The 21,958-nt window shown below is 51.0% G+C and overlaps 1 protein-coding gene across 4 annotated transcripts; it reads right to left on the reverse strand.

The window, feature by feature from the left end:
• Positions 1-85: 85 nt before the first annotated feature.
• On the reverse strand, positions 86-21,910 carry DNAJC7 (DnaJ heat shock protein family (Hsp40) member C7). Of its 4 annotated transcripts, XM_080633678.1 has the most exons (15): positions 21,795-21,910; positions 13,799-13,887; positions 13,176-13,300; positions 12,979-13,092; positions 12,401-12,475; positions 10,508-10,626; positions 10,040-10,193; positions 9,168-9,332; positions 8,058-8,149; positions 6,867-6,940; positions 6,157-6,303; positions 5,764-5,916; positions 5,381-5,443; positions 4,772-5,233; positions 86-123 (listed from the first exon to the last, which is right to left on the reverse strand). In XM_080633678.1, exons 1-14 carry the CDS (start codon positions 21,875-21,877, stop codon positions 5,196-5,198), a joined length of 1,491 nt encoding a protein of 496 aa, XP_080489804.1. In that variant the 5' UTR covers positions 21,878-21,910; the 3' UTR covers positions 86-123; positions 4,772-5,195. The 4 variants fall into 4 exon arrangements, with proteins under 4 accessions (XP_080489804.1, XP_080489802.1, XP_080489805.1 ...); XM_080633676.1 differs by having other exon boundaries at positions 4,772-5,443; XM_080633679.1 differs by having other exon boundaries at positions 4,772-5,443; positions 13,176-13,263; positions 21,795-21,844.
• Between the last annotated feature and the right edge of the window lie 48 nt (positions 21,911-21,958).

Below are 21,958 nucleotides of genomic sequence, written 5' to 3' on the forward strand. Positions count from 1 at the left end.
AGCACCGAGGCCGTTCCTTGGGAAGCCCAATGCTGCCCATGCAGGAGGTGTTTCTCCTCTGAAGGTTCAACACGGAGCAAGGGCTGTGGGGCTGGGCAGTGCTTGGCCAACCAGCTCCTGCTGCTTCAAAAAGAGGGATGATGCTAAATTCTCATTGTAACATAAACCGATGGTACAGAAACACCCCATAGCGCCCGTCCTCCCCCCTTGCCTTCAGCAGAGACACCCTGCACCGCGGTGAGGGCCCTGTGGCCAGCCTGGGCCTTCCCAGCAGGAATCCCACGTGGGTCTGTTCCATCTAAACGTGATGAAGGCCTCTCCCAGCGCGGGAGCACGCTGAGCCCTCTCCTCCCCCCCGGGCCCAGCCCCGCTGTGCACAGCTGGGGCATCTCCTGTCTTTGCCTGCTCAAGAACAACAGCGCGACTGTCGTCAGTTCAGGTTTTATTAGTTTGTACATCATATACAGTTTATAATAAAGTAAACCAATTGCATACGGTTCTGCTTCAGCCTGCGCCATTCTTCAGAGAAACACGTCATTATGAGTTCTGCCTAATGAAGTAAACAACAAACATTCACATTGTTTTACCATTCATGGGGTCCGGAGGGACAGCGCTCGTCCCGCTGCGAAGCCTGGCTTGGAGAGGCTGATGCGGTTGGCAAAGCAATGGGGACAGCGGTTGCTCCATGCAATAATTCCCTTTCCTGGCATGGGAAAGGTGAAGGTATTTACACTGAGGTAAACATTCAGAATCTCGGGTCAGATAAATACTGCAGCGGGGGCCAGCGTCCTCTCCAAGGTGGCTTCGCATCGGTGGCTGCTTCGGTCCTGCCTAGTCCTTAAGCCGTTACAACAAAGCGGATACGCATGCAGTGGGGGGCTCGGTCACTGCCCCGCACTCCAGCCGTGCTTCCCGGGATCGTCCTCTGGAGCCGGAGCTGTGGAGTGAAAGCGGGGGCAGGATGTGCCCGAGCTGCTGCCCCGGCTCGCGCTCAGTCCCGCTGCAATGCGGATGCTGCCTGCCCCTGACACTGCACCAGAGCGGCCCTTTGGAGCTGGGATCTGCACCAGAGCGAAGCCTTGCCTCGCACTGCTCAAAGGGGAAGGGATAATCCTGGCCCTGACCTGGCCACGAGGCCAAAGCCTTCCACAGCATCCTGTGGGTCCTGCGGCCCCGCACACAGGGAACACGGCGATGCCCCCAGCACGGGAGCAGCCTCCAGCCCAGGGGTCACAGAACGGCTGCAGCAGCCACACTGGACCCCAGCGCTGCTCCCAGAGGCAGGGGCAGGAGAGACACCGGAGCTGCCCATTCCCTAGGGAAGGGGTGGGGAGGGTACAAGGCACAAACTGAATGGGGATGGAGACCATCCGCTTGGAGATAAGTGACTCTCTCACTGACAGAGGGAGTGATTTTGGAAGCAGAGCCAAGCACGGTGTGGTCCACGCTTTGGTCATTCAGCTTGGGCAGCGCGCAGCCTGTTTCCATATTGGAAATGAAACCAGAGCACAGCGGCTTCCCTCTGTATCCCTTCAGATACAGAAAGCCAAGGGACTTGCAGCATCCCACGGACACCACCACTGTTGTCCCTAAACATTCTTTATCATTTCTTTTGCCTTTTAACTTGCATTTACAGACCAGTCGGACACCTTTAGCACTGCGGATCCAGCTTTACAGCAATACCTCAGAGGCCACAGACAATCCCATGGACCTTCCTATGTAGCATCATATGTGGTCGAAACCACAAAGACCCTGTTCAGGCAGGCAGCCAGAGCACCTCAACAGTCCTTACAGCTCATTCAAGTCCAGGTTCAGAGTCTCTGGCCCGGACTCTCAATACTCTGAGAGATGCTGACACAGCAGCAGGTTTGTAAATCCACCCAAGGAAAACCACACCAGGCCTTGTGCTCTAGAGTCTGATGTGCAAGCACCTCCCACACGGACACTACTGATGCACGTTTTCATGTTTAAAGCAAGAAATCACTCCTATCTTTGACTGCATTTCACCCTTTGAAACCACCCCTCCAGCAGCTCAGGCACCACGAGCAGGCAAAACACCATGGGAAGGAAAGCGCAAGAGCCCCGGTAAACGCTAGAGTCACAACAACAGAGCCTCCTTCCTTCACACTGGGTCTGCCGAGAGCCACGCTGCTCACACACACGTTCTCCTGCAGTTTACAGCTACCTGGGCTCTGGCACCGGGCAGGAGCTGATGGCCGAAGGGCCAGCATGGAGTGAAAGCCGCTCGGTGTCGGTGTTCCAGGCTGCTCACCCAGCACAGGGAACAGGCTCTTTGGGCATCGCTCAAGGCTAAGTATTAAGGCTCTGCCATTACACCAAAATATAAACCTTTCAGTAACTACAGGAAACCCCTTCCCACTGGAAGGCAGGGCTTTGCCATGGGTTTCTGCCACCGGCTAAGCTCTCACCATCCCGAAAGGAGCAGTGCTTCTAAATGCATCCCACTGCACTTGGGCTTCAAGGGTATCACCTACAGCAACGCCTCCTACCCCTCTCATGAGCTCTTTATCGCTCTCGAAGCAGCACAAGGCAGAACATCACTTGAAGATGATCTCCATGTTCAATGATCTCTGTGGCAAACTCCTGTGTCTGGTAGCTCCCATTGCGCTGATGGAAGCCAGGCGGGTCTGCGAGCAGCTGAAACAACAGCACAAAGGTTCCCTGTGGCCATCTACAAAACACAACCCATGAGTAACAGCACAGCTTCCAAGCGGGAAAGGCAACAGCTTCTGCTGTGTCCCAGCCGCGCTCCAAAGCCACGACACCGACACCTCCAGGCCACCATCCCGAGGTGACAGAGGCACTGAACACCTTCACTGTGACACACGTAGCAATGCCCCTTAGGGAAGTCTTGGCACTCACCATATGGATATTTAACTACATTAGATCATGCATTCCTGTACAGTTATAAAGATCTGCTGCAGACGGAAAACCATTCCACTCCAGTCCTCCAAGGAACAGCGTTTGGAGGGAAGGAGGAAGCCTGTCATCACCGGGGGGAGGGAGGGTAAGAGTAAAGCCCACTGACAAAGGCAGGACACATCTCAGCCCCAACTGTACAGTAATATCAAGAGACACAGGACAAGACACGATGAACCCAGACTGCCACTAAAATAAGTCCCGTAAACTCTGAGTGACAAGTGCCATGAGGACTGGAGAAGTAGCAATATGCATAGACCGGTATTTCAGTTCCCCAGAGTTACCCTTTCAGAGTCTGAGATGCCAGGACCTTATTTTGCTCTCAGTGCAATCCGGATCAGTCCATCACCTTACACTGGTGTGAAGGAAGTTACAACAGACATCGGAGAGTCTGGTTTTTGGAAACACTACACAACATCAGCTGTGTTCAAAGCTGACTTTTGAGTGAGTCATAAAATACTCGCTTGATTCTGCAGTACCAGAATTGAAGCCCTTAAATCTTCCCTCTATGCAAGCAGATTGTCAAGAGTTCTGACCAACCACCACCGCAGGAGCGCAGGAGGCGGCGGCGGCAGCACCACGACACTATTGCCACTGTTGGAAGCGAAGAGAACTCGCACTGCAGCCTCGCAACTGTCACTGACTAGGAGGAGTGCAGCCCTCGAGAGGAAGGAAGACGAAGATGTCAGCATTCAAAGTGATCGTTTCATGCAATGATCTCATCGCAATCGTTGTTCCTGCAGTAAGAAGTGAAATCAGGGATTCTCTAAAAGCCAGCGCCAGGTTTCTCTCGCAGGGATCTGTGAAGAGCCCTTTCCTCAGCCACACAACATCCCACCCTCCACATGCTCCCGCAGGTTGGCTCAAGCACCCTAAATGCAACAACGCTGCCGACGCTCGGCCCTTCTCACTGGTGTTGCCAACACGTTTCTCCTCTCAAACCCCCTTTCTGAGCAAGCCAGCCCAGAGCTTGGTCAGCCACAACCCAGCAGCCAGCACCACGCTTGAGCAAAGCACCAGCCCAGAAAGGCTCTTGATGCGCTAGAGGAAAGGGGAGACTTCCAGAAGCAGAGTCCTCTCCTGGCTGATCCCACTGTAACACCTACAGCAGGGAATAAACCCAGTGCTCACTTCACTGGCAGCAGCACCAAACCAACCCCATTCCCAGCTCAAGCGGAGCAGGCGCGCGGCTCCGGCCCTGTCCTGATGTTGTGCGAGGGAAGCAAGCAGCAGCAGCCTGTCAGCCCAGCGTCTGACCCTGCGTTTGCTTGCTTCTTTGGGCTAGTAAATGACTCCCAGTTGCAAACTGCTCGCCCGGTTGAAGGTATTTGTACCGTTCCTGTAAACACGAGGGGAGCGCACTGCTGCACGCGCACGGTAACCGCCTGCCATCAGGAACCTGAACGTGACTTTGCATTCCATCCGAGCAGATCAGTACCACGAAATCAAACGTCAAGCTCAATAAAATCAAGTTTCAGCACAAACATCAAATGTTCAAGTGGATTAATTAAAAGAAAAGAAAAGAAAAAGTAGAGAAATTCAGCATTCCCTTGAACAGGCCAACTCGTGAGAGTGGAAACACAAAGCCCTTAAGTCTAGCTGCATCACAGGCAATTCTCACGTAAGCTGCTCTCTTAAATCCAAAGAAGCATTTCTCGGATACAAAACCATTCAGCTCACACATTCGCATTTCAGTTAATGCCCAAGTGTACCGTTCTGATAGAACCATGGCAAACCCCCCCCCAAAACAAAGAGAAAGGACAGGGAAACGGCGATTGTATGAAACTCGATTGAATCTTGGCAGTATCTTCAGGAGATTAAGATAACTTACAAGTTACTACAGCCCCTGGCCATGCTGCTGCTGCCATCCTGCACTTCAGAGCCAACCGAAAGGAAACAGGAGCTTTCTTCAGCCTCATACAAGATTCCAGGAGGACTCCGGGGAAATCCTCTGCTCCTAAGGAGCAGGAACAGTCCAAAAGTAGGGGCCAGCGTGGAGGGACCAAGAGATTCAAAGCTTTATTTTTCTTTCTCCTTTTTAATAAAGTTAACAGTAAAACAGAAGTCACAAGCCTTCCCCTCCCCGAGCTGGTTGCCTCTTCACACAAAAGCACACAAAACAGAGGTCTCCAACTGAGAAAATGAAACTGCTCTAAGTACAATGAGACATGATGAAGGAAGGAGGTCTAAGTATGTCCGTGTTCAAGGTTAAAAGAAGCAGGTCAGGTATGTGTGGTTTGGTTTGGGGGCTTTTTTTAGCCAAATTGGAAAAAGAAACTTCCAGGCCCAGAAGCTGAAAAAGAAAATTGAAGATATTAGCTCTGAGGTCCTTTTAGGTGTAAAAGGCAAATGCTCTTTTCAAAGAGCACAGGGAAACTCAGCCGCCCCATCAAGCGATCCGCATACTTACGTGTCCATAGCTGAGAACGCTTCCACCTACCTTCAAAACTGAAGCCACCTGGCCCCCCAAAGAAGGCCTTGAAGATGTTATTTGCATCAAACTCTACGGGGAAGAAAAGGAAGTTGTGAGCAGAAGTGAAACAGCTCGCTACAGCTTTCATAGTACAGAAACCATCGCTTCGCTGAGGGCCCACAAAGCATGTTACAAACAGAAAACTAAAACCAACCAGCCTGCTCTGAGCACTGACTGGTAGAAAACAGGCATTCAGAGCAGATCTGCCGTTCAGATGCTTCTGAAGACTAAACTGAGCCACTTCATACAATTATTACAACTGGGAGGTTTGCTTTACGGGAGAAGGCAGACCCCAAATGCGCCCATCTTTCTAAAGGCTGCTGTGGTAGAGCACTGTAAGGAGCACCTACCTCCCGTGTTCAATCCATCCTCTTCTAGATCCTGGCCGCTGTCATAGCGAGCCTTCTTCTTGGGATCTGACAGGATGGTAAAGGCTTCTCCAACCTCCTTAAATTTCTTCTCCTCTTCCTTCTGTACTTCTGCACTTGCCCCACTGTGTCGGTCTAAGGATACAAAAGCAAGCAGGAAAGAAGCTTTTAGTTTCTAATGTAAATGGAAACCGCTGCACATTCCCAGCCATGCCACGTGTATTTCAGAGCTGTGGGATCAGAACTCCTATTTACCCAGAAATCCCCTCTCTCATATTTATTCCTGCCTCTGAGGGATAGTTGTGCAGGGCACGTGCACAGAGCAAAGGATCAAAGCACTAACACCCGCTCTAAGAACAGGCTGTTTGTGGATACCTGGATGATGCATTAGTGCTCTTTTCCTATAAGCCTTCTTGATCTCATCCTCAGAGGCGTTTTTGTCCACCCCAAGGATTTTGTAGTAGTCTTTCCGTTTGCTCTTCTTCAGTTCCACCTGTGCGTTCTTTAGAAGCTGCTTGTGTTCTAGAAGGAAGCACAATGCCAAAGGAAAGCGACTTTAGTGTCAAGAACAATCTCCTGCTTTAAAAGGGGCTGAAGATCAACGCGTTGAGACGACGTGGGCTGAAGGATTCAAGTGCCACAAGGAAGCAGCCCGCTTGGAATTAGTCACAAATCTGATTAAAGCTTCACTGTCCACTGAAGGCTGTTTCCAACTGCAGAGAAATGTCTCAGTGCTATTAAATCAGTCCTAGGCACAACCACCAGCACTAAGGTTACTCTGTCTGCATCATTTCAGGCTACTGAAAAAGCAAGGTGACAGTTAAGAACAAGAACCACAAGCAGATATTCTGAATCTGGGGCACTGCTTCAGCTACAAGGTAAATTATCTTCATACTGGAAGAGAAACCAGCTTCTGAACCAGGCGTTTCAGAGTGCTCCTGAGAGCTCCTCCAGCAGCGTCCTGCTGGGGCAAAAGGCTGCAAATCAGAGTATAATGTAGGGAAAAAAGGCAGACAAAAGCACCACCAACAAAAAAGGCAGATAAGGGAAACTTATGCTCACAAAAAGAATGCCAATGCACTCACCTTTTGTTTTTTCTGTCTGATAAACCTTTTCATAGTCTCTTACAGCATCTTCGTATTGTTCTGTGTCCATGTAACTGTGGAAGGAAACAGAGGTGGCCAAGGTGTACTTCACAGGCAGTATCAAAAGGGGGTGCAGGTACAAGCTTTCTGGCTGGATATGAATTAAGGAAGAGATGTGCACTGGGCTGCAGAAAGAGCAATCATCAGAGGAGCCCCCAAAGGGTCACTGCTCAACTGCCTGGAAGCCCAGGCACCTGCTATTAGTGGGCAATCCTGGCACAGGAACCTGTAGGTTGGGCTCCAAGCAGAACCTGAAGCCTCACTTGGCAGCACAGGTTCTGCTGTACCAATGTGACCATCACTTTACCCAGCTGCAGGAACTGGAAGCAGCCAGCAAGATTCCAAGGGAGCTGGGGCAGAGCTGTACAGGAGCAACGCTGGTTAGAAACATCAGTCTTGGCACCTCAGAGGGATGGGTGCCTGCCTGTTGGCATTGCAGCCTTACTCACATATTAACCACTTACTGTCATTTAGCAGTTACTGAAATGGAGCTTGGGGTTGTACACTAAAATGAATGCACAACTGGAAGGCTGCAGTAGCAGTTTCAGTTCATTTACAAGCCAGGCAGCTTCGCCCCAAAGTGAGAAATACTGAGTGATGAGGAAAGCAGCAAATAAACCCATAGTCAGAACAGAGCTTTGGCTACTTCCCTGGCTGGTGCCAAGTTACAAAGGAGACACGCAGACCTGAACTGCCTCTGTACAACCCCCTCAGCCTCACTGCATGACACTGCAGTATTATCTAGGGCTGGACTCTGCACAGCCCCAGCTGATTTCTCCTGGGCATCCCGTTTCAGAACGTGCTTTGTTGGAAGTGGTGAGCAGCTCTGCCAGGGGAAGAGCTCTCACCCACAGCAGCCCTTCTGAAAAAGCCTCTCTGGGACTGAATGTCTTATATTAGTCTATAAACACAGCAAGTCAGGCTTTAGAACTAATCCTGCCTAAACACAGCAATCAATAGGCAGTGCCAGATCCATGCAGGCAGAACTGGCTACACAGAGCTTCCCCTGCCAGAAGCAAGAGGCATAAATTCAGGACTCCTTAAGACGGAGCCTTTTATGCAGTTAAGCTTCAGATTTGTTACCCCTACTCACAAACATGGTCAGCATGTCCATCACAAAGCTCTACTTACCATTGTGCTCTCCTCAAGTACGCTTTGATATACGTGTCATCCAGTTTCACTGCATTCGTGCAGTCATCTATTGCTTCTTCAAGTTTCCTAAGCTACAATGTCAGACAGAAGTTCAGTGAATCCCAACCAGAACCAATCCTGCTGAACAGCATCACGACTTTAGGCAAACGAAAGGTGTAAAGAAACTTGGCAAACCTCACTCCCTTGAGTGTCTGCATCGAGGGAATTTTTCCCAACCCCCCAAGAACACAGAGCTATTGTTCCCTAGGGAAAGATTAGAAGCTTAGCTAATGAAACAGTGGAATTATGTGGTGCTTTGGGTCCTCCTGAGAATGATCCCAAACCAACTGCTTCTGGGTCCAAACTGATTCCCAGAACAGGAAAAGAAACTTCAAAACATTTCAAGGATTTTTGGTTAAAGCACTGTTTGCTGTCAGACACAGCCATGCAAAGGAGCCATTCCTTTTGCCTCCAGCTCATCCCATTCCCCAGGTTTGGAGATCAGCCTCTGTCTCCTGACCAAGCTGGGGTGTTGAAAAGCCTCCCGGGTAGAGCAGGCACCAACACAAGAGACAGCTGAGGAAGCAACATGCCTAGAGAAATGCAGGGTGGGTACTGGAAGCACTATCACGTGTCTGACTGCTTCACTGGGCAGCACAGAGCTAAAATGCAACAGCAAACCTGGGGAAAAAGAAGCGCCCAGGGTTTTTAAATTGGGTCACACTGGTTTAGATCAAAACCCAAAGAAAACCAGGATGATCTACAAGAATAAGAGAAAAAAAAGAGCTATCTCCTCATTACTGGGAAGGAAACAAATAAAGATCCTTTCTGCTGCTTAAGATAAGGCTAAACTATGTTCCTTCTCTCCCTCCCACTCTGTGCATCCCAACTATTTGAGTTTTGTTTCTTTGGGAGTCAACTCCGTTGGCTGTTTGGAACAGATCCAATCATTGTGCAAGCACAAAAACCTGAACCACTGCCTACAGCACCAGAAAGGTCCCGCTGCCCAGCAGTCAGGGAAGCCCATGCTTTCCACAAGAGCTGATCTGCAACTTATGCATCATATGGCAAGGAACACGACGAGAGCCCTGCCAGGTGACCACTTCTTACCTTTGAATTAACCGTCCCCCGGTTGCAGTACAGTTTGGCATTTGTTTTTATATTATTGGGATCTATTCCTAGTGCCTCTGTGTACAGTTCATACGCTAGTTTGTAGTTTCCATCTTTGAATGCTTTATTCCCATCTTCTTTCTTCGCTTTAAGTGCTTTGGCATTCTGAAAGGAAACACAGCCTGGTTAAGGACATTAGGAAACCGGCGCGGGGGGACCAAGCACCTCATTTTGCTGGGTGAGGGTCTTCAAAATATAACGGTTTTAATTTGGTTTCAGGCACCACTGCGGGATACAAAGTCTCAGCCTTGCTACAGCAGCTTGACAAGCTGTAAGTGTTCTGCCTTTCCCCCCCAAGAGAAGTGTTAAGGAACAGTCAGTGCCAGTCACAGGCGCTCTCAAAGGCTGCCTCATTTTTAAGATGAGAACGTGACAATGAAGTAAATTTATGGATTAAGAAAAGGAAAGAAAGAACGGGAGGGACCTCAGATTTAGTCAAAGAGCTACAACAGAGAAGGAGCAATGTGAAAGGAACAGTGTTTAAACACAAGTCAACCTGTGGGCACCAAGTTCTTCTAGAATGCAGTGAGTTTTACTGTTGCTCTGTCTGATCAAGGAACAAAGAGTGAAAGGGAGGCAGCCTTCAAAGTGTCAGAGTCTTCTGAGAAAGAGCTTCTAGCAACTCAGTTTTACCTAAAGCAGCAACTGCTTGGCTTTGGGAAGGACATGTTACTTGCTACTGGAGTGCTGGGGAACGATAATGTTGAGGGAAGGGAGAAGGGACTGATCCAGCAGAACCAAATGAGGTGTTAGGGTGAGAAGAAAGAAACCCCTGGTAATTCCACAGCCCCATCCCAGTGGCCAGGACTCACACGGCAGGCAAGACACGCTTTCTCGTGGTCAGGAGCCATTCGGAGAGCCTGGACAAAGAACTGCACTGCCTTCTCAATACAGTCCTCATAATACAGGCACAGGCCCCGCACATAGAGAGCGTCCGCGTTCGTTGAGTCCATCCGTAAGATGTCACTGCAACAGACACATGGAAAAGTGAAATGTTTCCCTATTCCAGTTTCCTTCTGCCCTCCAAAAGCACTCTTCTTCCACTGCGAGATTCATATTTTATCAACTCTGTGGGACAGATGTGCAGTAAGTGTGGGAATCTGGCTCAAGCAAGACTCCTGGTTATTAAGTCTAACTGCAGGTAAGATGAGCTTTAAAGAGGATAAACCCATGCCCTCTTCTTCCTCATCGCAATTTGCATTAACGACTCTGTTTCCATATTGCCTCGTTCATTTAGGCTGCAGTCAGGACTCACCACCAGCTGTAACTCCAGCACTCACCTTGCTACAGACTGGGCCTCTGGGTAGCGACCCAGTAACGCTAAACACTCAGCCTTGAGGATTTTGAACCGGTGACAAGCAGGAGCAAACTCCAAAGCACGATCCATGCAAAACACAACCTGGTGTGGGGAAAAAGACAGACGAATGTGAGCAAAGCAAACAGCCCAAAGCCTAATTAGAGAGGCTGCACCATCACCTCCGTTGAGATTTCATGTTTGCCTCTGCCCAAGAAGGGAAGCGTGCAGACACCCCTTTCTTCTGCTGCTGCTGGAGACTCACATGCAGGTGTTTTATCTTTTAAAGGGCTTTGGGTACAAAGGTCCGGGGCCCCCATGTTACTGTCACAGAGCACTACAAAGAAGATGCAAGGGACACCTGTAGAAGGTCCATCCCTTTAACTCTTCTGAAACTGCAGGCCCTACGAGAGGAGCCAAGGCAGACAATCCTGCCCCTGTCTCCTGCATCATAAAGACACGTGAGAAGGACAGAAATTCAACAGACTGAGAGACTTTGGACTGGACAAAACACAAAGTACAGGGCAAGGCCTGATCTTCACTGCTCTGCCTGCAATGGGCAGGGTGATCTAATGGGTCTTTTCCATCTCTGCCTCGCTGGTGGGGACATCTGCACGAGAAGAGGGTCATTGTTCCACCAAGGTTCATCTGCTTGCCTGGCCCGTGACATCACGAGTGCCGGCTCTGGGAAGCACTGTGCTCCAGACTGTGGCTTCTGGGTGAGGAAGGAGCAGGAGCGGCTCTCCGGAAACAAAGCTGACATTTCATGCAAGCCTCCTCACTGAAGTGACACAGGAGAGGTGAAGGGACAGATGCAAAAGCCCAGAATATGCAATACAGGCAGGGCAACTCCTACACATCAAGTTCAGATTGACCCTGCATCCAATTTGTGCCTCATATGAGGTGATACAAAGGTGGGATTGACCCTTCCACAATCTTGACAGCTTAGCCTACGAGTCAGTGACCTGAACAATGAGCTTAACGTGCTGGACAATCTCCGTTCTGGGCCAAACTTGGGCCTTATATGCATCTACTGAACAGAAACAGTTGCACGAGAAGTCAGTTTGGTGCCTTTCAGATTTCACGCTGTCATTTCTTCCTGTATCAGGTCAGTACCAGTGCATCCTGTTGCAGCCTTTGGGAAAAAAGATTTGGAAGCAGCAGTGAGAATGCCCCAGGCAGATGTGCATTCCTGCTTAGTGATCCTCCCTAGAACACTGCCACACAACAGCCTTGGGTTTGTGCTTTAATTAAAGAGTTGAGAAGGAAGAACCTTGGACATGCACCTTAGGAGCAAAGCACAATCAAACGCTGCTGCTGACAAGATCTGTATCAGGAGCCCCTGCAGGAGGCCTACGAGGATGCCAGAGAGGGGCTCTTCACCAGGGACTGGAGCAACATGACAAGGGGTGATGGGTTTAAACTAAAACAGGGGAAGTTCAGGTTATATACAAGGAAGTCCTTTACTGTGAGGGTGCTGAGGCACTGGAATGGGTTGCCCAGAGAAGTGGTGAATGCTCCACCCTAGCAGTGTTCTAGGCCAGGCTGGACAGAGCCTCGGGTGACATGGTCTAGTGTGAGGCGTTCCTGCCCATGGCAGGGGTTTGGAACTGGATGATCTTAATTTCCTTTCCAACCCAAACCAGTTTGTGATTCTGTGATTCTATAAACAGCTCATCCATGGCTCCACTCACCCTGCAAAGCAAACAGTAACAGAGCCATTTTCAGAGCTATGACAGTTCACAAGACAGCCCTGCTTCAACAGCATATGTTGTACAGCACCTCCCATGAGGGCCCAGCTAATGCTAGGCAGGGAAATCAGACATGCATCTGCCTGAACCGGACAGATAAGACACAGAAACAACGGAGTCAACCTCACCTTCCTGAAATCCCGTTTCTCAAAGTCCACCTCAGCTATTTTCTCATACTCCAGCACAGTAGTGGCGTTCTTCAGCTGAAAGACAGGAGAACACAGCAAGTGTTGCAGGACAGTCACCGCAGTGAAACACCATCAAGCAGCATTTACGCAGCCAATCCCTGGCCTATTAGAGCAGAAAGTACTTCAGACCATGGAACAATAACGCAGATTTAGGGGAATACTTTTGCCAACATTAAAATCAGTTTGAAATCAAGTGACCTACCTGGTAGCCCAGGAAAATGTACCCCTGTGAATGAGATACAGAAATGGCAGCAGCCTTCTATCATAAGCCCCCAACATAAGGATGTGGAGCTGCTGGAGTGAGTCCAGAGGAGGCCAGGAAGATGCTGCGAGGGCTGGAGCAGGCTGAGAGAGCTGGGCTGGCTCAGCCTGGAGACGGCTCCTTAAGGGGAGACCTTAGAGCAGCTCCCAGTGCTCTGATTGCACCTTGCACGCTGGAAACGAAAGGCTGACCAGTTCAATCCACTCCCTCTGACAGCCCCTCTACTAGGAATAGTTAAACCTGAAGGACCTCTCACCTCCTGCTGTGCCTGGGAATTCTTATGATCCAGTTCTAAAACCCGTTGAAAGCAGCGGCTGGCAGCCATGGCATTCCCTAGGGAAAGATGGCACTTCCCTTCCCGTAGATGGCCCTGAGAAGAGTTAAAAGGGAGTTGCAATAGGTGGAGACAAGGGTATCGAGACATGAGTAAGAAGTCTGAAGTTCTCCACGTACCCTTACAAAGCTATCATCCAGTCTGACAGACTGCTGAGCATCTCCCAGTGCTTCTCGGAATCGCCCCAGCATCATGAGTGTGGCAGCTCTGTTACCATAATAACTGGCATTATTAGGACAGGTATCTGGAGGAGGTGTAAAAGCACTCGCTGTTAGTGTCATGCAAGCAGCTATACAACTTGTAGAACATCTTAAAAAGCCCTGGTTGGATTAAAAACTCACCCAACCCTCCCTGTTTTAAACACCACCGGAGTGGCTTAAGATGACCCATGATGGTCCAGCAGTTGTTCTGAACAGCAAGTCGGAAAACTATTGCTCCCCACACACACACAGGAGTTAACTCCTGCAGAACAAAAGTGTGTGGTGTTCAGCCTGGCAGCACTGCTCACCCTGACGTAGGGGGAAAGCTGGGCTGGTTTCATGTTAACAGTATCTTGGCTGAAGGAGAAACAAAGAACTGCTGCAGTCACCCCTGCTGGCACCGACCCGCCAACCAACCCAGGCAAAGAGCCTGCATCCAGCATGTGCTGTGAGAAACGCTGCTGCTATGTCTGCAATCAATAACCAGCTTTGAGTTTTAGACGTGGTACTCAGCAAAAGTTTATATTCCCAACTATTCTCACCTATGGCTTTCGTGTAATAGTTGTACGCTTCGTTGTAATCCTTCTTGGCGTAGTACGCGTTTCCTTGCTCCTTGAATGACTCTGCTTCTCTGAAAGGAAGCAAAACACCACGTCTGGGGAGGAACTGAGCATCAGGACAGATTCTGACCATGACTGAGCATTTGAGCCCCAAGCAACCTTGCTCAAAATGCTTGTAGCTGGTTGCTGCGAGGTTTCCTCTGTAAACCCTGTGCATGAGAAACCACACACGTCCCATCCAGCTGGCTCTGATCCTTCCTCACTTCACCAGGGCCATGAGTAGGGATACTGAGGGGTGTTACCCAGGCCAATACTACAGGGGCACTGGCTTCCAAGAGCCCAGCAAAACTCCTCTGTACGTGGTTAATGAAAGCAGCCTGCTCCTGTCAGGTGCTGCACAACCTCAGCACTCACTGAAGTCAAGGAATAGAGCGCTATTTATCTTGCAGTAGTCCCACATACTTCAGAAACAGGGCCAAGAACAATTTCCACATTCAAAAGACAGCTAAATCAAAGAGAAATAAGGGTGCAGCCTCAAGCAGAAGCTTGGCACTGCCTTGGCAACAGGTCCAGAAATAGTCCTCGCACTCAAGAGCAAGCATTTGCAGAGACAGTTTAGGACATTTAAAAACACACAACATATGGTTTAAAGCAGCATCCCTTAAACTCCTGAAAGCAAAGTTTCTCCTGAAGGAAATGAAACCCTTCCTTCTCCTCTTCCATCCACCTTCACCCTTTTAGAGAAGCAGTCCGAGGGGGAACTTGTACCATGATGGTGTAGTTTAACTCAGCTTTGCCGAGTTAAATTCAGTGATTTAGTTCACTCGCTTCCCTTCCTGGACTGTTCAACACACAAAAACTGAGGCCAACCCAAAAGCAGCAGCACCCCACTCTAGATACAGCACTCGAGACTTGCATCATGCTCTTGGGACTTCACTGCTGCAGCCGAGACACAGACACTGTTTGTCCCCTCTCCGCAGCACTCGCATAACCAGGCAGCGCAGAAGCTGAGGCGGGGAGGAGGCATCCCCCACTGAAGGACAGCAATGTTCAGCAAGCCCACTAGAGAGAGAACAAAGGCAGTTGTGTTGAAACAAGTTCAGATGTTTTTCACCTCGCTCAGCCTTGCCATTGGCCATTCCCACACAACTGCCTCATGCACAGGGTTGTTTTCAGGGAGCCAGCACGGCGTTGCCAGCTGGCAGAACAATAGACACAGGAGCTGCCCAGGGGTGCCTGCTCCTCACTTTCAGTTTGAACCTTTGCTGTCAGCTACACCCCAGCAAGGGACCAGATGCAGCCCTGCTCTGCCCAGCAGTGGGGAGAGCAGGCAACGTGTGGCTGGGGGTGTTGGAGGCCTGGGTCCCATCCCTCTGAGATGGGAGCTGCTGAACCTTCATCCACCCTCACCTTCCTTCCCAGCACCGTGGCCAAGGCAGGTGCCTGCTCTGCAGCCTTCCTCAGAGCCAGCACCCAGCAGCTCCCTGCAGGATCTACAAGGGACAAGTGCCTGTTGGATGGATCTGGGTCACAAGCAGCAGGCCTCGTACTCTGCAGGATTAGAAATGGGTCCAAACACAACCACCTTTTTTCAGTGTTACCCATCAAACATTCACAATACAGCAGAAAAACCAAGCAGGAATGCTGCAATTCCGGAGCCTTGGCAGGAAGTGCTTTAAAGAGAACTTTATTCTCTTGTTTCTGTAATCATAAATGGAAAGGAAAAAACACAGATCCTATTAAAAGTCCCTTCCCTCAGAAGCTCTCTGTTGTGTAATCCAGAGAAGGGGGAACAGTGGCAGAAGTGATCTGCAACCTGTTTAGCACAGCAGCCCCTCATTCACAAGTCTTTTAGCAATTTTACCTGTCAAGGAAGCATCATCTAATAGATAGAGCTAAAGGGCTGCGTGCCAGAGCATCCTGTCTGCCAACAGGCTGCTGGGAAGAGCTGGGAAAATGGGAGAAACAAACAGATACATGGAAAAGCAGCTCTCACAGAGCACTGGTGTTCTGAATGCTGAAGACAACACACACACACACAAATTACTGCTTTCTGGTCAGTTTTATTGGTTTATTGTCCTTTTAATACAGATTGATGCGTCAACAAGTCACAGTGCCTCAGGTAACACAAGCAGAAAGGAAGACCACAGGTATTTCTATTGCTCACATGGCTTAAAGCTCAATGGTGACACAAGGCTGTGAAGGAAAAAGCTAATTGCCTTTAAAACACAGAGGCAAAGCCAGTTGCTGGAAATGCCAGGCTACGGTCTGACATCCCAGACCCAGAACAGAAGCATCTCTCCCCACTTGTGCTCCACTGACATAGAAAGCACACAGAGAAAACAGTTCTTGTTTACCACGGCCTCTGGCTCCAACAACAGCAAATGCAGATCTCCTGATATCACTGGTAATTGTTTCAATCCAAACAGATGCTGCAGCCTGAATGAGATCATTCTGCATCTCACACTGATGTAGGCTGCATTCCCCACTTGCTACTTTTGAAACCGAGGAAGAATCGTGCTTTGCTAAAAATAGGCCCCAGGCTGAATGGATCGCTTTGTGATGGGACCTCAGTGTCTTCTCAGGGCCTCTCCATGCTGGACGCAGAAGATAGGGAAGAGTTGCACCAAGGATCTCGGGAAGAAGCTTGCCTTTCACTGCTGGCGCGTAGCACGGGCTCACAAGGAGGGAAGTGTTTGGAGGAGTTCGCTCCCCGTGAGCTGCTCAATTGTTTTCTCCTCTGTTATAACACTTGTCAGGACCCCAATTCTTCAGGTGCTCCAGCCCTGTCACCTTGAGGACCTGCTGCCCAGCCGAGCACCCGCTGCACATCCCAGTGCTCCCCAGAGGATGCAGCGGAGGAGCTTGCTGCCTGCCTGCTGGGAGAAGGAACCATCACAAGGCTCCTTCTATTCCCCGTTGCCCTGCTGCAAGCTCAGCCCCTGCTCGCTCCAGCAGAGCGGAGCTGGGAGCTGCAGCCATCCCGCGCACCACTGACACAAGCCCACGTTTGCCTCACTACTTGTGCCTCCTCCTCCTCCTCAGAGCTTCCACACGCGGCCCCCGCTCCAGCGCTGCTCCCGGCTTCTGCCCCTCCTGCTCCAGCTCCTAGCAAGACACACGCAGCCGCACATCGCAGTCCACCCAATTGCTGCCATCAGGACAGGGGGGGATCTGCACTAACAGACCTCCCGGGTCCAGATGTGCTGGCCCAGAGCCTGTGTGCACAGGCACATGCTCGAAGCAATGCCCCCCAGCCCCAGGAGCCCAGCACTGAAGCAGGTGGCAGACTTACTCTCTCCCGACCCTCACTCCTACTTCATTTCCTGCTTTCATTATGAAACAGTGACAAAACCCCCTAAAATAGCTAGGATTTAAGGAAGGCTTCAAAATCCTGTCCTGGCCAAGCAATCTCTTGGGGGATGCTCTGACAAAAGGCACACACCTGCTTTTTCTAAGCGATTCTCTCAGAGGCTTTAATAGGATATGATGCTTTTACCCAGCATTTTGGGGGTTGGAATCCAGTCCAGATTCTCAGCTGTCAGATGTTCCTCAGCTGCTGGGGGTAAAATAAGTTTGATGATCTCAATAGAGTTTACAGGAGGCAGATGTCTAAAGCTTAAAATTAGCTGTCAGATTTGCCACTGGACACACGATCCCCTCCCCTCCCTTCTTGCAGGACTCAGAAGAGAGGGCAAACACTACATGGGCCACAGTGATACACACAGGATGTTCTTCCTTCTGTGCTTTAAAAACTGTTCCTCCAGGTTAGGCTTTACACTCTAAAGTGAGGATTCAGAGCAAAGGGAATATATCTCTGTAGATGGATAGATAGCTGGATGGATGGATAGACGGATAGATGTAATCTCCCATCAGCAGTGTTTGTGGTTTCTGTCTCTGGTGCAAAAACCAACCCAAAATCACATACAACATCCACTGTGATCACCCTCTGCTGCACAGCAGCAGGATGCTAACCCTCGTGCAGCAGAGCCCAAGCTGCTGCACAGCACAGATTGCTCTGCACATCAGCACCCCCCACTGCACAAGGAGTGGGTTTACCACTGGCTGCAATAGGGGAATGAAAATGTCAACGTCTACTCACAGGCAGGGAAACCTTCAGCCTGTACATGCTCATATCTGCATGGAGAGTCTAAAAGCCCATCCTGTCCTCTACACACACCCCAGAACACTCCCAGTACCAGAGGACAAACTCAAACAGGGAAGACCAAAAGCCACAAGAACCAAATCATGCCACAAGGTACGAAAGGAACGAAGCAAACCTCTGCCTGCGGCTCTGAGAAGAGCCAGAGGAGCCCCCGACTTCACACAACCCACTTCAATCCCAGAGCTCAGGAGGAACCCAATGCACAGCCAGAGCCTCATCATTCCTGGCAAGGGCACTCCAGAGCATTTGTGAAACCCCACAGAAGGATCTAGAGTCAGCTGGAGATTGCTGTTTCCCACAGAGGCCTACATGAAGGAAGCCAGTCAGCTGTAAGGATTACACCGTAAGCCAGCTGCACCCACAGCACGACTCACCGTAAAAAAGCATGGCTCATGGTAAAGAAAAAGGCTGGAATTGTAAGTACTGTAGGTAAATTTTTCACGCTGTATAAAGCAACCACCTAATTCAGAGTATTCAAACACTGCAAATTCATGGGCACGCGAACAACGAATGTGCAGCTTCTGCTCCTTGTATTATCATAAGATCATAAAGTAATTACATATTAGCAAAAGAGGCTGGGTTTACAGCCTGGGAAACTCAAGTTCCTGTCGACAAGTGGCACGGGAATAGTGGAACCTTCTCCAGGCGATCCCATAACAGCACTTACCCAGCAGCAGTGCCTCTACAGCCAGCCCACCCCTTGCGAATGGAGCGTAAGGACAGAGCCAGGCTGCAGCTCCTCTCATGCAAAATAGCCATGGAAAGACTCCTGCTACCACCAACACCTGATAACCCCCAACATCTGCCCACCTGACTCGTGACCCAAAGCCTCGAAGCCTTCTTGACTTCTGCACCGTTTACTCTGCGTGGCAAATTTCATGTTCATTGCTATTAAAGGTACCTGTGATTTCCTACCGAGGCATCACCACAGCTGAAGGCTGCAGCTACAGCACCGTAAAGGCAACAGTCTGGGCTGATCATTTCACAATGGTATTTTCCAAGTGCTTGGAGGCATTTCTCCTGCATCCTCCAGTGCTGAGGAAGGAGAAGAGCCAGCCTTAAGCACGCACATCCGACAGGAGCTGGCACTGCCAGGAAGATGACAAGGAAATTCTCCCTGGCAAAACCCCAGCGACTCCAGGGAAAAACTGTCCCCATGGGTTAGAACCTTTACAATCCATTTAAAAAGGTGACTTTTTGGGGGTGGAGCAGCCCCGCTCATCAGCACTAACAGCACCGTTACCCAGCAGATAAAATTAACTCAATGACATCAACCCTTTTCCATAAGGACCCCCACAATGTACCAGCAGCAGCCAATAATTATCTTGTGACCACACTCTATTCCTGTACCTTAAACAACCTGTGAGTGAGCTGTCTGGCAGGGTTCAGCTGCTGCAGGGCACTAGTTACAATGGCTCTGAAACAGAGCTCTCCACTTGGGCTAATTTATTGATCTGGATTAACCCCCAGAGAAGGGAACTGTGCATTTACACAAAGGCCTTAAGGGAAGTAACTGTGTCATGCTGTACTGTAATGCCTAAACAAAAGCACAGGGCACAGAAGCCCTTGGTGCTGACTTGCAGCAATGATTCAGGAAAGGTTTTCACCTCTTTTTGCCGGGTTTTATAGCACAGGCACATCCCAAAGGCTGTACTAAACCAGCCTCCAGTGTGCGTCCGTGCGTGCCCATTAATGCAGAGCCTGTTCAAGATGGTTTATAGACATCAGGCACCTAATTAAGCCTCCAACTACTCTCCTTAGGACAGTGACTGTATCACCCTCATTTACTTGAGATCAATTGAGCCACAGAAGTTAAGAACCTGATGTAAGACAGGAAGGAGGAAAGCGGAGGTGAGGTTTGATGCTCAGGACCCCAAGAAGACCTGCCCTGGCTGGCAGAAAGGCATGAGATAAGATAATGAGATTAGATACAAGGAAGGAGTTCTCTACTGTGAGGGTGGTGAGGCCCTGGAACAGGTTATCCAAGGAAGTGGTAAATGCCCCATCCCTGGCAGTGTTCAAGGTTGGAGCCTTGGGTGACATGGTCTGGTGTGAGATGTCCCTGCCCATGGCAGGGGGTTGGAACTGGATGACCTTAAGGTCTTTTCCAACCCAAACCAAGGTTGGGTGTGCAAGGCCTACACTTTCTGAGCCCCCAGAAAGAATAACTGGAAGCAGAATATTCATTTGCTACCCACACACATCTCTTTTAGCAAGATAAAGGAGTAATATCCCAACAACAACAGAGGAAATGCTGTGAAGGCACCTAACTAAAGCACTGCGTGGTAATAAGCACGAGCTACAGCACAGCTTTAGGATGCCAGGAAAAGCCCAGATGTGTGAGACCATGCTCCTCAGAGCTGAACCTTCCCTCAGAGCAGGGCAAGGACCCAACGCTGCCCATGAATCCTGCTCGGCCTGGTCCAAGGAGATCATCCCACTCACAAACGGTTTCCTGTGCCCATCACTTCTGCAATGGAGCTTGGGAAGGAGGAAGGAAGGAAGGGCAACGTTAGAGGTCACTACCAGCAGTAAAAATACCCAAAGATGGTTTCACCATTCCAAACGCTGGGTTTCAATAGCCCAGGGCAAGGAATGAGTTGCCCATCACCAGGGCTTTCCCAACTTTACAGCCCGTGCAATTTGTCCGCGTTCCTCGTACAACATCCAGGTGCCTCCTCAGCAACATCTAATTTAACTCCTCAGAGTGACATCACCAGGAAGCAGCTCCTGCCCAGCCGTAAACCTCCAAGTGCTGACAGTAACCTCAGGCCACCAACATGACTGCGAAAACGCTGCTCCTCAGAGGCCACTTTCAGTTTTGTTTCATCCTTTTAACTGCATCCACTGGATCATTTTCGAGAGCAATTGCCTCTCTTTGCACAGAAATAGTTCTCTCCTCCCCAGTTCCCCAGGAGATAACCAACTGCCAGCACGAGATGCTGCAGAACCAGCCGAGTTTCCCAGGCATGGACCTTCCCCCCCTCGCTGCCTGTGGACGCTGCGACACTGCTGGGAAGCAGCTGCCTTGCTGGAGAGGGAAGGGTGGGATCCCAGCACCGCCGGGCTCAGAGCGTGCTGCCTGCTCCCCTGGGCAAGGGGCACCAGGCCACGCTGCTGGAACTTGAAGCAGCACTTGCATTGTGGTGATGGTCTCAATGCAGGGCTCTGCCCAGTCACCTGCAACTGAGATCTCCCCATTATCCCCAGCGACAGAGTGAAAACTGCAGTGGGTAGATTCCAAATGGTACCAGGGACAAGGGAACTGGCTATGATGAAGCAGGAGCTTGAAGCTTCTTCCCTCCTCCTCAGCAATGGGACAAAGCTCTCTCCGGAGCGGCCCCAGACAGGAAGATGTCAGCTGCATTTCTAGGACACCCGGCTCCAGCCCAGGGACACGTCCTAACCCCGGCACACACCGGCACCAGGAGCTCGCACACGGGAGGCGCAGCCGGGGCCCCCAAAAGCCAACCCCTCGCCCTGCAGCGTGCGGCGGGGCCCAGCCCCGGGCGGGAGCAGCCATCGCTTCCCTGCGAGCCCCGGTGAGCGGCCTTTGCCCCGGGGCCCGCGGGGCAGGCACCGGCCGCATCCCCGAGCCCCGCTGGCGCTGCCCCTCTGCAGAGGAGGCCGCAGGGACCCGGCGTGCTCCCTGCCCCGCGCGGGAAGGGCTCCTCCGCGCCGAGGCCCCGGGCCCCGCCACCCTGGCCCTCACCCGCTCCCCGCAGCCGGGGGCCGCCCCTGGCTCCCCTGAGCTGCGCCGGGAGCACGGACACCGAGACCCCGGCCCCCGGCGCCCCGCGGCCGCCGCTCTACCTGCGCGTCTCCTCCTCACTCTCGGGCTCGCCGGGTCCCTCGGGCGCCGCCATGATCACATCGCACTCGGCCACCGCCGCCATCTTATCGCCGGGCCGGGCTGCGACTGGCGGCGGCGCGGGGACGGGCGCCGCGCCGGAAGGGGCGGGGTTTGCGTGCACAAC

The sequence above is a fragment of the Psittacula echo genome (genome assembly GCF_963264785.1).
Source record: "Psittacula echo genome assembly, chromosome: 23".
NCBI classification, from domain to species: domain Eukaryota; kingdom Metazoa; phylum Chordata; class Aves; order Psittaciformes; family Psittacidae; genus Psittacula; species Psittacula echo.